The sequence below is a fragment of the Dipodomys merriami genome, unplaced genomic scaffold (genome assembly GCF_024711535.1).
Source record: "Dipodomys merriami isolate MVZ:Mamm:240054 unplaced genomic scaffold, mDipMer1.0.p SCAF_22, whole genome shotgun sequence".
NCBI lineage: Eukaryota > Metazoa > Chordata > Mammalia > Rodentia > Heteromyidae > Dipodomys > Dipodomys merriami.
In genome coordinates this window covers 17,971,787-17,983,876 of record NW_027203604.1, presented here as the reverse complement: position 1 = coordinate 17,983,876, position 12,090 = coordinate 17,971,787, and the positions used below count along the sequence as shown (strand labels likewise).

The window sequence follows — 12,090 nt, the reverse complement described above, 5'->3', positions numbered from 1 at the left end:
CAATTAGTCTTCTAAGGAGATCAGCAGCACACCCTGTACACACACACACACACACACACACACACACACACACACACACACACACACACACACACACACACACACACACACACACACACACACACACACACACACACACACACACACACACACACACACACACCATCAGGAGCATACCCTGTACACACACACACACACACACACACACACACACACACACTGCCCTCCCCCCCCCCCCTCGTGCACACACGAGTTCCTACTCTCTCTACTACGGAAAGAAAATCTCCCACCCTCACTGACTTCAATGGCTGCCTCACACTTCTACCAGGACAACCAAAACATAAACAAAAAGAGAAGACGCTCCAGTAAGACCCAGATGCTGCCTGAGGCTGGGTGGGTGCAGGCTCATAGCTGGCCCTGAAGGCGCCCAGGCCTGGCATCCTCCACCCATCACGCAGGAGACCTGGCCATTGCAGCTGGGGTCACAGAGGCACACACAGGCACTGTGAGTGGGGATGGGCTCTGGAGGGCAAGGCTGAGGCAGGAGCTTCTCAGACCCCAGATGAGGACAAAGACAGAATCCCACTGAGAACCCCTTCTCCCTCACCATTAGGCTTCTCTGATGGCCTAAGTGCGGGGGGGAGGCACCTGAGTGCCAGAGGTCCCCGTGCCTGCCTCTTCCCACACAGCGCCCCGCCCAAGCCCCAGAATGTCTGACTGGCTACGTCCCCCGAGAGTCCCGATGCACTGCCACAGCCACCTCAGCGCCTCCCTGCATCCTTACCACCCAAATCATGCACTCCCACCACAGGGCCTTTGCTGGGCCTCAGGGTGGAACAACATCTCTTTCCCTCTGGCTCTCCTGGCCATGGCCAAGCTCTGCTTGCACCTGTTGGAGTGCTGGGCCAGGCCGGCCAGGGGCCTCATTCTACAGGGGCAATAGGGCAGAGAGAGGCTCTTTACCCCAACATCCCAAGATCAGGGGACATACCAGGTCTTCTGGGCACCCTTCCCAGGCCCCAGACGGTGGCAGAATCAGCTGACAGCAAGTCCACTGCGCTGCCTCTGGGCCCTAGCCTTCCTCAGAGACCCCAGAACACACCATCCCATGCCAGCTGCACTGGCACCCTCTGCGGCCCAGTGTCCATTGCTCAAATGCCCGAAGTGCCAGCTGCTCCCCTCAGCCAAGCTGCTGGGGGCCTCCATGTGTCCTGTGAGACCCCACACAGCTCCTGGGAGGCCAATCAGGACCCCCATGAGCTCTGCCAGCCCTTTACATGGAGGCATAGCTGCCAAGGATGAGGACAGATGGGAGAGGGACTTAGGCTCTGCACCTGGATTCCCATCCCTCTGCTCCCAGTGCCAGCCTCCAGGGCCAGAGGAGTCCCTGGACTGGGGCTGTGGGCACCAGACTGAGGGGGTCATGTGGACCCCCACCGCTGGTCATCTTCCCACCCCTGTGGACAGCAGCCAGGTTCCTTGCGGACTGTGTGTCCGCGATCCCTCCCCACTGCTGCTCTGGGGTATGGGAGGTCCACATGTGCCCACACATGCCTTTTCTTCTAAGAATGCTTCGCGTCTACCATCTCCCGTGACTCAGTCGTAAGGCCTGGAGCTGCTGTGTGCATGTTCCAGCCATGTGCCTGGCCCTAGGGCACCACCTGCACTACCCTACATGATGGAAGGAGTTCAAGCAAGCAAGGTGGCTCCCGCCCTGGCACGTGCTGGGAGCCAAGTCCACCTATTCTGCACACCTGCTGGCATGTGTTTGGGCTATGCCTGCCCACTGTACTGGGAGGGGCCCTGTGTGCTAGCAAGAGCAGGGCCCCCTGGCGGTGGCCTGTGACTTCAGGCCACTGTGTGGTCAGCACCAGCTTGTTGAGCGGGTATAGGGAAGACTGCAGACCATGGTCTCCAGATGCTCATTGAGCTGAGACCCAGGAACCAGGCCAACTACACATTTATCCTGTGTTCTGATTGTCTACCCCATCAGAAAACAGGTTAGAAAATGCAACCTGTCTGTGCCTTCATTTCATGCACTCTTGATTTCAGGGTCCTCCTCCCTACTAGCCCAAAGGCCACATAAATTGCCACACAGCCCGGCAGTGCTATGGTCCCTTAAATAACAACACAGGAGCCAGGAGGAAGGTAGCTGGTTCCCTGCTTAGCCTGGCTGAGGGCAGTGCCTGGAATCTTGGCATTCAAGTCCAGGACTACATATGAGGTTGATAGGTCAGGAACCAGCATACTCCTTGGCACAGCCAGAGGAAAGCCACACAGCAATGGCCGAGCCAGGAGTGGTGACACACACCTGTGGTCCCAGCTACTTGGAAGGTAGAATAGGACCTGGAGGTTGAGGCCAGCTCAAGGAACAAGTGTGAGACACTATCTCAAAAGTAAAATACAGAAGTACTGGAGGCACAGCTCAGGAGGTAGAGCTCCTGCCTAGCAAGCAGGAGGCACAGTACCACCAGAGGGGGAAAAAAACCTACAAAAGTAAAAAACTCAGTGGTGCAATTTGAAGAGCCTCAGTGGAATGGCAGACTTGGTGTGTCCTGCCCTGTCAGCTAAGGCCTGTCACATTGTCACCATGCCACATGCTCCCTTGATGAAAATAAGAAATTCAATCAGTGAAACTCCAGTCCTAGAGTTTTCATGCCTATACTCCGCCGCCTGGACAATGCGCTGCCCTCAGGGCTCTGGAGATTATGTTAATACAAGGCAACATCCTAAAAATGGTCCAGATTATCCCAAATGCAAACAAACCATTGTCGCTGGTGAGGACCAGCCCCACGCACTCTAGTCTGCTGCCTCACACCTCAGCATGTGAAATGGGGTGGGGAGGGAAGTGTGCCCTAGGCCCTGCCCTGGGGGTGGGTGCCACGCACACTGCACCATGCACGACGCTGACCCCTCCGAGCCCAAAAGCCAAATGGATCAGATGAATGGCAGCCACAGACCGGAGCTTCACACACACCAAGGTGAGGGAGAGAAACGGAGAGGAGTGAGCTGCTGGGGAGGGAGGAAGCCACTGGGTACCTACCTCCTAACGCAGGACAGGCAGGGACAGCCCGGCACAGAACAGAAAGGTGGGAGCCACAGGCAGAAGGAAAACAACAAGAAGGCACATTTAAACCACTCGTCAAAATCACAGCCACACCAAGAGAAAGGCACGAAGGTTCTTTGGAGATAAAGGTGCAGCACCGCCCTATTTACACGGGCGCTAACTCGGCAGCTTCCAGGGCCTGGTGGCGCAATGTCTGCGTGTGCTGTGGCGTAGGGATGTGGCCACCGTGCGGGAACACGCGCACTGCAGAGAGCAGACTCTGGCTTAACTGTGTTTCCTTTTTAACATGTCTGCTTGTGACTAGGGGCCGTGGCTACAAGGAGCCAGGGAGGAGCTCCGTGGGATGTGCGCTGCGGGGCTGGGGCAGGCATGAGCACAGGTCCCCCACAGCCAGGCTCACCCAGCTTCAGGAGCCAGCCTTCCCGGTCCGGGTTAAAGAACGTGTGCGTCAGGTCGTTCCCATCATCCTCCGGGATCTTAAATGGTTCATTCTTAATACTTTCATACAAGTTCTAGAAGGGAAAAGAGCAGCAAGGTCAGGGCTCTAATGGAGGAAGAGCAGCTATCCTGTCTTTGCGTCTCCCCTGGACAGAACAAGCAGGAACATCAGCAGGGAGGCCAGGAAGCGCCAGCCCTGCCCACTTTCTCTGGGTTTGGCCCGCCTTAATCCAGTCCAGACTCACCCTCAGCAGCTCCTCGGGGAGGTCTCCGCCCTCATTGATGCCACGGTTCATGGTGATGAAGCGCTCAGCCGTGGGCTTGTCCCGCACGTTGTGGTTGTGCAGGCTGGTGTTGAGCATGATGATGGCGAAGGACAGCACGTAGCAGGTGTCTGCAAGGGCCAGAGGACATCTGTTTTCAGTGGCGATCAGGGGCAACAGGAAACCCTCGCAGCATGCCATGCCGCCTTGCCCACTGCCCTGGTCCCATGGCCCACCTGTGGACTGGAAGACGCCGGGGTTGCAAAGACAGTAGCGTGCTGCGAAGGCCTCCATCATGCGGTCTATCTTCTGCGCCTCTCCTGGCAGGCGGAAGCTCCACAGGAACTGCCTGCGGAGACAGCGTAGCCCTTCAGCAGCAGCCAGGGGTGGGGGCGGCCTACACCCTGCACTGTAGCCGAGGGAAGGAGGTGCTCAGGGTTGGCAAGCAGGGCCTCATCCATTAAGATGGCCTTTCAGATGGCTCCCTGCTCTTACTCCGCCCCCTGCCCTGGCCTTAAGTGCAACCCCAGGCTGTGCCAGGTCAGATGGGGACCAGGGCTGATATCACCAGAGCCCTGCCAACGTCACCATGGCTGCCACAGCCTAGAGATGGCAAGGGCCACGCCCCCCTCTGAGGACACTCACCCACACAGCAAGGCCTGCCGGCACCCCTGATCCCAACCGTAGCCAGGGTCTGCTGCTACCTCACAGGGGCAGACACACCCCTGCCCCAGGCCCCAGCATGCAGATGCTACTGTCCTCAGATGTCCCTCTCAGCAGGTCCTCCTTGTTTGCCCTCCTCACCTTAAACCGCAGCCCTGCACCAGCCCCTGCCCTTCCTGCTGGTCCCTATGGCCAGCCAGGCTTCACACCAGCAACCTGGCGATGGCCGGTGCTGCAGTGGCTTTGGCACAGAATAAGGGCAGAGGTGAGACCCGAGGTCAGCAGAGGTTCGCAGGGGAGGCCACTGCCCCTTTCTCATCCTCCTCTTCCCTGGACCCCCCCCCCACAAGACAGCTTTGGAATCACCTGCTACTCTCCCCCCACTCTCAAGGCCAACTGACCAAGACACCGCTGTCCCTCACTGCACCCCTCTGCCTGCTGCTCACTACACGCTCTTCCCACCCACAGCAGGTGCAGGGGCCTGGGCCATCCGCACTGTCCTGACTCTCCTGACAGGCACTCAATCCTTAGGCTGGGGTCCTGATAGCCCCAGCGGGCAGCCCTGACCCCACCCAGTCCCCTCCTGCCAGCCTGTAGTCCCCTCCCCTTCTCCAGACTCATGCTGTTTCCACAGCAACCATCATCTTCTGACAACCCATAGACACTTTTTTTCCTCTCCCTTTGCCCACAGCAGGAGCTCTGTGGAACATGGAGCACTGCTGCCTGAGCTGCTCCTCCTCATGCTCAGGACAGGCCCCAGGGCAGAGGGACAACAGATGGCCTGGGCCAGGCACAGCCCATCCGCAGGAGCAAGGCCACAGTGGCCGTTCCCTGCCTCCCTCATGTGCGGCTGGGCCAGATTTCAATCTGCACGGTTTATTAGGAGCCTCTCAGCTCCTCATGCCTGGCTCTAGAACCTGGCCAAAAGAAGCAACACCACAGTGGTGATGGCAGCACCATCCAAGCCCTGGTGGGGACCTCCCCCCCCCGCCAGGCCTGTGCTTTTCTCTGGGTGTACAGCCCTCAGGAACAGAAAGTAGTAATGTGGACCAGAGCGTCTAAGTTACTTTGCAACCCTGCGTGGCTGAGCATCACTTCTACCACAGCCTGGAAGGTTGCTGATGGCTTCAGCTGAAGCAAGGCTGTGAGAAAACAGGCCATGCACGCCAGCCTGGAGACGAGGAAGAGGCCCGACAATGACCAGACCAGACCTGGCTACTACCTGCACTGCCAGAGCAGGCCAGGAGCCGCCAGAGACCTGTCCCTGCCACCTTTTCCCATGCTGGAAGGTGGCTCAGGGTCAACAGCCAGCTCCAGTGACAACATCAGGATGCCAGGATGCCAAGAGGACAAGAAGACAAGAATGCATCCTCTCAAGACTGCAGGACCAGCGGCTCGAGCCCCAGGAAGGGCAGCGTGAGAGTCTGAGAGTCAATGACAAGGAAGGTGACAAGGAGGGTGATGAGGAGGGCAGCCTTGGCCAGCAGGAGTCCCTGCCTTGCACTGTGGGCACTTGGTGGTAAGTTGGCAAGACAGGGCTCACAGCAGATGGGGTGAATGGCTGAGTGGTAACCCAAGTGAAGGACAGCAAGGAAATAACAGGCAGGGTGCAGGGCGATGGTCAGGGCCATCTTTCCCTGCCTAGGGCTGGGAGTACAGGGATGCGGTTCCCACTGGGGTTAGAGCAAGGCCTCATGGCGTCTGTCCACTCGACACGCAGTGTTGCGCCAAGCGCTCACCTTAAGGCCTGTACAAGGTTGAGATCAGCAAACTCGTGGAGCTCGACAAAAGCCTGAAGAACTTTGATATTAAATTCATCCCTAGGAGAGAGCAGAAGTTAGTTTGGGGACGAATGCTCTTCTCTGTCGCTGAGAGGGTTGTGCATCCACAGCAGGCCTTTGCAGTTTTTATTCTACAGTCATTTCCTTCACTGTACCTTTTTCAGGTTTTTTGAGAGTACATCTCAGGCTTGTCTAGGTCCTCTTGCCTCCTACGTGCTGGTATTATAGGTATGCACCACCATACCCAATGATTTCATGCCTAATATCAAGAGGAAGTGACAGGATGCTGGGAATCTGTTTCCCATCAATAGGAGTCAGGAAGAGGATCATCATAAACCACCAAATGACAACCCCTGTTGTGAAGTTGTGAGGTCCATCTCTAAGTGACCTGAAGCCCAGGCATCGGTCCCATCTCATAGACAGGTTTTCTTTTATTGGAGGTACCAAAGATTGAACCCTGCTTTATTTTGTACCACATTGTGCTGATCAGCATTGTTTTAGTCTGCTTTATAATCAGGAAATGTGAGTTCTTCAGCTTTGTTCTCTTTAAGACTGTGGCTAGCTGAGTACCAAAGGCTCATGCCTTTAATCCTAACAACTTAGGAGCTTGAGGTTCAAAGCCAGCCTAGGCAGAAAAGCCCACAGGACTCTATCTCAAAGTAACCAACAAAAATACCAGACAGGGCTGGGAAGGTGGCTCAGTGGTAGAGCGTTTGCCTTGCATGCATGAGGCCCTGGGTTCAGAACCACATAAGCAGAAAAAGCTGAAAGTGGCGCTGTGGCTCAAGTGATAGAGCCTTGAGCTGAAGAGCTGAGGGACAGCGCCTAGGCCTAGAGTTCAGACTGCCCCACCCATGACCAAAAAAAAAAAGACAGGCCGGCCACCTGTGGCTCACACCTGCAATCCTAGCTGCTCAGGAGGATGCTTGTTTGAAGCTAGCATGGGCAGGAGAGTCCATGAGACTCTTATCTCTAACCAATAAAAGGCTAGAAGTTGGAACTATAGCTCAAGTTTAGAGTATAGGCCTTGAGCAGAAAAGCTCAGGAACAGCCCCCAGGCTTTAAGTTCAAGCCCAGGACCAGTATCAAAAAAGAAAGACTGGAGGTGTGGTTCAAGTGATAGAGCTCCAGCAGAGAGCAAGAAAGCTAAGCAAAGCTGGGCACTGGTAGCTCAAGCTTGTAATCCTAGCTACTCAGGAAGCTGAGATCTGAGGCTTGCGGTTCAAAGCCAGCCCGGGCAGGAAAGTCCATGAGACTCTTATCTTTAATTAACCACCAGAAAACTGGAAGTGGTACTGTGGTTCAAGTAGTAGAGCACTACTCTTGAGCTGAAGAACTCAGTGACAGCACCTAAGCCCAGAGTTCAAGCCCCACAACCCCCCCCCCAAAAAAAAAGCTAAGCAAAAACACAAGACTGCAGGTTCAAACCAAAAAACAAACAAGAAGCCAGAAATATAGACCTCTCATATGGAACACTACACTTTTTTTTCTTTTCCCCAGTACTGGGGTTTGAACTCAGGGTCTCATACTTTCTAGGCAAGTACTCTAGTGTAGAGCCATGCCTCCAGCAGAACTTTTGTTTTCGACTCTTAGTAAGTCTATTTCAACACTGTTGGCATCTGCTGCCCTCTTCTTCTGACCTAACCTCTCCTAAACACATTAGGCGGACTTTCTGAAATATTTATTTGTGTTTTCTTTGCAGTGTTGAGGATTGAACTCAGGGACTTGCACACATCAGGCAAGTACTCTAAAACTGAGCTATACCCCCACCATTTTAGATGAGCTGTTAGTGAAGAAGACTGGGAGAGTATATCTCAACTGCTGCTTTCCATTTCCAATATTACTGACAACCTCCTGCCTTTCTTCACTTCCTATGTATTGGGGAAGGAAAACCAGTGGGAGACTGGAGTGTTTCTGGACAAGCTAAAGAAGGCAAAGAAGCTGTCCAAGGCCAGGAGAAGGAGGTGACAGCACTGCGGACTGTGTCTCCATGTTCTGCGTGAAGGGGTCCAGAAGGCTGCAGGCCCCACCTAGCCCAAACACCTGGTACCCTCCACCACACATCACCCTGGGCCTCCTAACAACTGTTAGGGGAAGCAGTGTGCACTGAGGCTCACAGCAGATTCTGGGAGAACCCCTAAGGCAGAGAATGGGCCAGGTGAGGCTGCTCCTCTTCCAGCTTACCTCTCACCCAGGTAGTCCCCAATGACAGTCTTGTTCAGGCCTTCGCCTTTGTAGAGGAACTGGGCAACATCTTCTGGGGAGCTCTGCAGCAGGTCGTTCTCTATCAGGAACTGAATTCCCTGAGGAGCAACGTGAGCCAGGATGCTGGGTTAGTAGCCGTGCAGTGTTGACACAGACATTCACCATGACTGTCTCCCCAGCGACCCATGATTGCACACCACCACAGTACACTGTATCCACCAAGAAAAGTACCTGTACACAGTACAACAGAGAAAAGCACCTCCTGGCAATCTAACAGGCTAAAAGACAAAAACCTGGGAAGCTGACCCAGTCAATGGAAGTAGTTGTTCAAGTCTAGAAGGGTACATGGTGTCCCATGTAGGAAAATGGTCCACTTCGTGTCAGGAGAACTTCGTTGTATGGAACAAACCCTCCTGACCCCATCCCCTTTGCCCTGCTGGCCTATGCTGAAAACTTCCTAGTTGCACTGGATTCAAGATGACCCTGTGGCACCGATCTGGCCAGACATAAATGGACGCTTGAAGGTGACACCTTCACCGCTGCTGCTGTTGTTGCTCCTCCTCCTCCTCCTCCTCCCCCTCTCCCTCCCTCTCCCCCTCCTTCTCCTCCTCCTCCTCCTCCCTGTTTTGAAACAGGTGAGGCCCAGAGCCACAGCATCCTTCATATGGGGAAAGGCTGAGACGCACATGGCATCTTCCTCCTGCGGTACAGGACCGGCTGTGTGAGAAGATAAGCTTCATTTTGCTGTTATCTGAGGCTGAAACATGTACCTGGCATGCTGCCACTGAGTTTACTTGAGTCCAAACTCATGGGTACTTTAGGAGCCACAGAGCACAGCTGACAAGGCCTGAACTGGCCCTTCTGTCTCATGGACAGCACTGGGACCGGCACAACCCCAGCTCCAGGGCCATGTCAGCATGATGGCTGGGGAGGAGACAGGGACTCTGCTGTCTGCCACAAAGCTTTTCTAAAAACTGAGACATTCCCAGGCAAAACTCCCAGCCCCGAGCCCAAGCTTCCGCATGCACCCACGGTCCATCTGGAGACTTAAAAAAACTACATGAGTGTCCATAACAGTCCTATTTAGCATTTCTAAAAACTGGAAACAGCAACCAGCAGCCACTAAGAAACAGACTAACATGCTATGATGGAAGTATAACAGGAGACCTGTACTATGAGGGAATGAACACTCAATGGAGGAAGACTCTTATGAGACAACATAGAAGGGGATATTTTAATTCCACTGAAGATTTTTTTTTTCTGGACAGTCACGGGGCTTGAATTCTGGGCCTGGGCGCTGCACCTCAGCTCTTTAGCTCAAGGCAAGCACTCTACCACTTGAGCCACAGTTTTTTTCTGGTAGTTAATTGGAGATAAGAGTCTCACAGACTTTCCTGCCTGGGCTGGGTTTGAACCATGATCCTCAGATCTCAGCCTCCTGAGTAGCTAGGATTACAGGTATGAGCCACTGGCACCTAGCCTCCACTTAAGATTTTTATTTTTTTCACTGAAGATTTTTAAAACACAAACCTGCCAGGTGTACAGGCTTACCCTGGAATTCTAACTACTCAGGAGGCTAAAATATGGAGGATCACAGCCCTTGAAAAGTTTGAGATCTCCACCTCAACTCATAAGTTGGCTGAGGTGCTACACACGTACCATTTCAGCCACACCAAAAGCATAGATGGGGAAGACAGCAGTTTAGGCTGGCTTAGGCCAAAATGCAAGATCCTATTTGAAAACTAACATAAAAGGGCTGGACGCATGGCTCAAGTGGGAGAACACCTACCTCAAGAGCACAAGACCCTGAGTTCAAACCTTTCTACTACAAAAAAAAAAAGAAAGAAAGAAAGCAAGAAAGCTGGGTGCCAGTGGCTCATGCCTGTAATCCTAGCTACTCAGGAGGCTGAGATCTGAGGATTGTAGTTCAAAGCCAGCCTGGACAGGAAAGTCCATGAGACTTTTTTTTTTTTTTTTTGGGTCCGGTCGTGGGGCCTGAACTCTGGGCCTGGGTGCTGTCCCTCAGCTCTTCAGCTCAAGGCTAGCACTCTACTACTTGAGCCACAGCACCACTTTCAGCTTTTTCTTTTTGCTTATGTGGTGCTGAGGAATTGAACCCAGGGCCTCAGGCATGCAAGGCAAGCGCTCTACCAATGAGCCACCTTCCCAGCCCCGTCCATGAGACTTTTATCTCCAGTTAACCACCAGAAATCCAGAAGTGGTGCTGTGGCTCAAGTGGTAGAGTGCTCACTTTGAGCTGAAGAGCTGAGAGACAGTGGCCAGGCCCAGAGTTCAAGCCCTATGACTGACAGGAAAAAAAAAAAGAAAAGAAAAGAAAGCATAATTTATGGTAGCAGAATAGGTACCCTGGAGTCAGTGACCCAGAAAGGTTTTGTTTTATGCCTGTCCTGGGGCTTGAACCCAGGGCCTGAGCACTGTTCCTGAGCTTTTGTACTCTCTACCACTTCAACCACATCTCCACTTCTAGCTTTTTGATGGTTAATTGGAGTAAAAGTCTCACAGAATTTCCTGCCTGGGTTGACTTTTAACCAAAATCCTCAGATCTCAGCCTCCTGAGTAGCTATGAGAAAAGGCTTGAGGCACTGGCACCAGGCTGAGCTCATTTGTTATTAGTCTGTCTTTCCTTCTTGGAAAATTCAATGGTTCTCTTTATGCTCATGTTTTATGGTATTTTACTCAATGCAGAAATGTATTCTAGTTGGCAAATGGTGGGCTTGTGAATCTGAGGATTTTATCTTAGCCTAGTTCTAAAATAGTCTGAAATTTCCTTAAAATATTTCAGTTCTATTTGGACTTCTACGGGACAGATTTAGGGATATGGACCCATCTTCATGCTGTGTGGCTGTGTGTAAGATTATGGACAAAATCTTGGCTCTTTAGCCAAATCCATTCTTCACCTGTCCTGTGCACAGCCCAGGGCCCGGGTTTATGTCACCTCATGTTCTTTATTTCTAGGGCTCTTTTCACAAGTCCCTGTTTGAGTATCACAGACAAGAAACATCCTATTGAGTCTCTGATGATATTTATAGTGCTATAAGCACCCTACTTGCAGAACTCCACCAACCCCACCCCCACTCCAGCCCCAGCTTTAGCTCTGCTCTTCAGGGGTTGCTTCCCTTAAATGCCTGGTGCCCTGATGCTGCTTCTCCTCTTGGAGCTGCTTTCTGTGACTTGGCAGTGCAGCACTTTGAGCAACTGGGGTGGGGGTATGTATGTGGGGGGACGGTGAGCGGTCTGTACCCACAGCCAACCTCAAGAAGCAGGCAGGCTTCTCCTCCTGCCTGGTCACAGTTTGAGTGTCCTGGATTATCCCCCTCCCCACCAACTCCAGCTCCTGGGAGCTTGCTGGCCCAAGGCGGCTCTCACATGCGCCAGCAGCTCTTTCTTGTTCCTGGCTTGCGCATCCTTCCCTCCCCAACAGATATCTTCTTTCCTACACAGACTCAATTTATCTTCTTTCCTACACAGACTCAATTTCTGGTCCAAAATTCTGGTCCACAGCTTTATGTATTTATTTTTAAAGCATTTCTAGGACACTGAGAATAAAAGGGAGAGGCAGCTTCCTCAAGCAAATCAGATCTTTCCTCTTATTTATAAACCCAAGTGCTACTTGTAGAACCTGATGCACCTGGACATATGAAAGCTCCGTGCT

The 12,090-nt window shown here is 53.1% G+C and overlaps 1 protein-coding gene across 1 annotated transcript in view; it reads right to left on the bottom strand.

Annotated features, from left to right (window-relative positions):
- Cyth3 (cytohesin 3) overlaps positions 1 to 12,090 on the bottom strand; it is a 105,433-nt gene that overhangs the window by 3,743 nt on the left and 89,600 nt on the right. The window contains exons 5-9 of the mRNA XM_070033511.1: positions 8,397 to 8,515; positions 6,171 to 6,251; positions 4,005 to 4,117; positions 3,751 to 3,899; positions 3,468 to 3,579 (exon numbers count right to left, since the gene is read on the bottom strand). Of these exons, the coding sequence (XP_069889612.1) occupies positions 3,468 to 3,579; positions 3,751 to 3,899; positions 4,005 to 4,117; positions 6,171 to 6,251; positions 8,397 to 8,515 (574 nt within the window). The remainder of the gene's footprint in view (positions 1 to 3,467; positions 3,580 to 3,750; positions 3,900 to 4,004; positions 4,118 to 6,170; positions 6,252 to 8,396; positions 8,516 to 12,090) is intronic.